Genomic DNA, 5000 nt, shown 5'->3' on the forward strand with positions numbered 1-5000 from the left:
TGTTAGAAGAGCCAAAACCACTTCCGATACCTCCTCCATGGCTTCCCCCACCACCGGAGCCATAGCCTCCACTTCCAGTGTTAGATCCAAAGCCTCCTTTATTGGAAGACCCAAAGCTTCCTTTGTTAGAAGAGCCAAAACCACTTCTGATACCTCCTCCATGGCTTCCCCCTCCACTGGAGCCATAGCCTCCACTTCCAGTGTTAGATCCAAAGCTTCCTTTGTTGGAAGAGCCAAAGCTTCCTTTGTTAGAAGAGCCAAAACCACTTCCGATTCCTCCTCCATGGCTTCCCCCACCACCGGAGCCATATCCTCCACTTCCAGTGTTGGATCCAAAGCCTCCTTTGTTGGAAGATCCAAAGCTTCCTTTGTTAGAAGAGCCAAAACCACTTCCGATTCCTCCTCCATGGCTTCCCCCACCACCGGAGCCATATCCTCCACTTCCAGTGTTGGATCCAAAGCCTCCTTTGTTGGAAGATCCAAAGCTTCCTTTGTTGGAAGAACCAAATCCACTTCCGATACCTCCTCCATGGCTTCCCCCACTGCCGGAGCCATAGCCACTGCTACTTCCACTGGAAGAACCAAAGCTTCCTTTGGAGGAACCAAAACCCCCTTTATTGCTACCCCCCTTGACTACCCCTGCTACCAGAGCCATAGCTTCCTCCACTTCCACTGGAAGAGCCAAAGCTTCCTCCACTAGATGATCCAAAACCTCCTTTAAAAGAAGAGCTAAAACCACCTTGACTGTTTCTTCCATGACTACCACTGCCGCTAGAACCATAGCTTCCTCCACTTCCACTGGAAGATCCAAAACTTCCTTTAAAAGAAGAACCAAATCTCCCTCCACTACCTCCTCCATGACTCCCACCACTTCCAGAACCATAGCCTCCACCACCTCCACTTGAAGAGCCAAAGCCTCCTCCTTTGTTGGAAGATCCAAAGCTTCCTTTAAAAGAAGAACCAGATCCCCCTCCACTACCTCCTCCATGACTCCCACCACTTCCAGAACCATAGCCTCCACCACCTCCACTTGAAGAGCCAAAGCCTCCTCCTTTGTTGGAAGATCCAAAGCCTCCTCCTTTGTTGGAAGATCCAAAGCCTCCTTTAAAAGAAGAACTAAATCCCCCTTCACTACTTCCTCCATGACTCCCACCACTTCTAGAACCATAGCCTCCACCACCTCCACTTGAAGAGCCAAAGCCTCCTCCTTTGTTGGAAGATCCAAAGCCTCCTCCTTTGTTGGAAGATCCAAAGCCTCCTCCTTTGTTGGAAGATCCAAAGCCTCCTCCTTTGTTGGAAGATCCAAAGCCTCCTTTAAAAGAAGAACTAAATCCCCCTCCACTACTTCCTCCATGACTCCCACCACTTCCAGAACCATAACCTCCACCACCTCCACTTGAAGAGCCAAAGCCTCCTCCTTTGTTGGAAGATCCAAAGCCCCCTCCTTTGTTGGAAGATCCAAAGCCTCCTTTAAAAGAAGAACTAAATCCCCCTCCACTACTTCCTCCATGACTCCCACCACTTCCAGAACCATAACCTCCACCACCTCCACTTGAAGAGCCAAAACCACTTGCTTTAGAAGATCCAAAGCTTCCTTTAAAAGAAGAACCAGATCCCCCTCCCTTGTTACCTCCAATACTATCGCCACTTCTAGAGCCATAACCTCCACTACCTCCACTTGAAGAGCCAAAACCCCCTCCACTGGATGATCCAAAGCTCCCTTTAAAAGAAGAACCAAATCCACCTCCCTTATTACCTCCAAGACTCCCACTATTTCCAGAACCATAACCTCCACCTCCTCCACCAGAAGAGCTAAAACCTCCTCCACTAGATGATCCTAAGCTACCTTTAAAAGAAGAACCAAAACCACTTCCCTTGATACTTCCAGAATTACTACCACTGCCAGAACCATAACTTCCACCCCCTCCACTGGAAGATCCAAAGCCTCCTTTAAAACCAAATCCCCCTCCACTACCTCCTCCATGACTCCCACCACTTTCAGAGCCATAGCCTCCACCACTTCCACTTGAAGAACCAAAGCCTCCTCCTTTAGAAGATCCAAAGCTTCCTTTAAAAGAAGAACCAAATCCACCTCCCTTATTACCTCCTCCATGACTCCCACCACTTCCAGAACCATAGCCTCCACCACCTCCACCAGAAGAGCTAAATCCTCCTCCACTAGAAGATTCAAACCCTCCTTTAAAAGAACCAAATCCCCCTCCACTACCTCCTCCATGACTCCCACCACTTCCAGAACCATAGCCTCCGTCACCTCCACTAGAAAATCCAAATCCCCCTCCAATTGAAGAACCAAGGCTCCCTTTGTTGGACGAGCCAAACCCTCCTCCACTTCCTCCTCCATGTCCTCCATGTCCTCCAGATCCTCCACCTTTAAATGCGTTTCCTCCACCACCTGAGGCGCCATATCCCTCGGCGTTGATTACTGCTACCACAAACATCACGCCTATTAGTAGCCTGACAGCCCTCTGTTGGTAAAGAAGTAACTCGTAATACTTTTCAAGTATATATAAATTCATGTTAGACTCATGTGTTCAATTCCAGGTCAATTTCTTGATATTTCATTGATATCAATGCAGTATTTTTGTATGTACATATTTCTTTTTAGATAACTCTTATCAGTTTGTTTTAGGGGTTAGATAATAAATTCTGAATTGCAGTTGAGTTATGGAACTTCAATTGTCTTTGATATTTCTAATCATTCGAATGTTGAGGAATAATTTCAAGTAAATATTGGGGTAACTAAAAACTTTGATGTTTAGTTACCAATTGATGAATACTAATTAACTGTAAAACACTATGATGTCCAAACAAAATTCGTTCAAATGATAATGAAAGATTGTGTGAACTACGATTGATTTAGAGGATAATTTGCTTATTATCAAATGTTCATTCTGTATTAAATGTTATTTGAACTAAGATCTGGCTGTGATCTTAGCTTTTTGAAAGCTTTTTAGACGTTATAGATGCAGTTGGAGCAAAGATCTGGAAGTAATTTTAGTCTTCTGGAAGCGTTTTAAACGTTATGAATGTCTGAACTAAGATCTGACAGTGATTTTAGTCTTCTGGAAGGGTTTTAAACGTTATAGATGCAGTTGGAGCAAAGATCTGGCAGTAATTTTAGTCTTCTGGAAGCGTTTTAAACGTTATAAATGTCTGAACTAAGATCTGACAGTGATTTTAGTCTTCTGGAAGGGTTTTAATCATTATAGATGCAGTCTAAGCAAAGATCTGGTAATAATCTTAGTCTTCTGGAAGCATTTTAAACGTTATAGATGCAGTCTAAGCAAAGATCTGTCAGTAATTTTAGTCTTCTGGAAGCGTTTTAAACGTTATAAATGTTTGAACTAAGATCTGGCAGCAATTTTAGTCTTCTGGAAGCGTTTTAAACGTTATAGGTGCAGTCTCAACAAAGATCTGGCAGTATATTTATGTATAATTGTAAGTACCAGTAAACAGAGCAGGTAAATTAAAGCTAAGTTGATTATTCAAATGTTTTGATATAATGATGTAAACAAAATATGTAAAGTACTAATTATTTCAAGGATTCTTGTAGAATTTCTACTTAATATATAGTAATTGTATTTGTTTCATTACGCATTCTAAATTAATTCTTTTCTTGGAAATAACACTTAATATTACTTATTTTCATTGATAAAACACTCCTCAAATTAATTCTTTATGGATATAGGGTCTAGAATTTTCTAAAACACCTACTAAAGTTTTGTTACAGATACACACACACACACACATATATATATGTATATATATATATATATATATATATATATATATATATATATATATATATATATATGTATGTATATATACTGTATATATATTTCCCTATAAATGCAAACTCACTTAAATGTAATGTATATATATATATATATATATATATATATATATATATATATATATATATATATATATATATATATATATATATATATATATATTGCATAACCCAAGACACAGCAGAACTGACACTACTACTACTTGCATCACACTTTTAACTAAACAGAATTTTCCAAATCACTCAAATCAACATAAAAAAAATCTAAATAAATAAAAAAAATAAATCTAAATAACTTTTTTTTTCCTTCCAGTCACTCTTACCATGATGGACGGAACGAACAGTGCCGATATCCAGCGAAGAATCAAAGCTGCGCAAAGACTTACAAGCTTTTTATACGCAACTTCTCCATAGACATTTCGTGCTAAAGACACCTCGGGATATATATTCAGACGTTAATTATAACCATGATTGACGGGTGATTACCTACGCTTGTGTGAGTGTGAGCGCGAGCGCGCGCGTGTGTGCGTGCTTGTGCGTGTGTGTGTTTCTAGGTGCCTAGGTCAGGTAACTGCTTACCGCCCTCCCTCCTTTCCAGGACCTCTCCTTACCTCCCCCCCCCCCCTCCTTTCCAGGACCTCTCCTTACCTCCCCCCAGTGTGAGTGTGAGTGTGAGCGCGCGCGTGTGTGCGTATCTGTGTTTCTAGGTGCCTAGGTCAGGTAACTACTTACCTCCCTCCCTCCTTTCCAGGACCTCTCCTTATCTCCCCCCCCCCTCCTTTCCAGGACCTCTCCTTACCTCCCCCAGTGTGAGTGTGAGTGTGAGCGCGCGCGTGTGTGCGTATCTGTGTTTCTAGGTGCCTAGGTCAGGTAACTACTTACCTCCCCACTCCTTTCCAGGACCTCTCCTTACCTCCACCCCCCCCCCTCCTTTCCAGGACCTCTCCTTACCTCCACCCCCCCTCCTTTCCAGGACCTCTCCTTACCTCCCCCCAGTGTGAGTGTGAGTGTGTGCGTGCTCGTGTGTATCTGTGTTTCTAGGTGCCTAGGTCAGGTAACTGCTTACCTCCCTCCCTCCTTTCCAGGACCTCTCCTTATCTCCCCCCCCCCCTCCTTTCCAGGACCTCTCCTTACCTCCTCCCCTCCTTTCCACGACCTCTCCTTACCTCCCCCCTCCTTTTCCAGG

At 43.1% G+C, this 5000-nt stretch overlaps 2 protein-coding genes across 2 annotated transcripts in view; both read right to left on the bottom strand.

Annotated features, from left to right (window-relative positions):
- The window catches only part of LOC137628245 (fibroin heavy chain-like), a 3057-nt gene extending 598 nt beyond the window's left edge, over nt 1–2459 (bottom strand). Inside the window, exons 1-3 of the mRNA XM_068359410.1 lie at nt 1166–2459; nt 851–1075; nt 1–798 (exon numbers count right to left, since the gene is read on the bottom strand). The exon at nt 1–798 is cut by the window's left edge and continues 598 nt beyond it. Coding sequence (XP_068215511.1) covers nt 1–798; nt 851–1075; nt 1166–2459 — 2317 coding nt within the window. The remainder of the gene's footprint in view (nt 799–850; nt 1076–1165) is intronic.
- Nucleotides 1–5000, bottom strand: part of LOC137628357 (keratin, type I cytoskeletal 9-like) — a 246617-nt gene that overhangs the window by 38989 nt on the left and 202628 nt on the right. The gene's annotated exons all lie outside the window — the stretch shown is intronic.

Source organism: Palaemon carinicauda, chromosome 36 (assembly GCF_036898095.1).
Source record: "Palaemon carinicauda isolate YSFRI2023 chromosome 36, ASM3689809v2, whole genome shotgun sequence".
Lineage (NCBI taxonomy): Eukaryota > Metazoa > Arthropoda > Malacostraca > Decapoda > Palaemonidae > Palaemon > Palaemon carinicauda.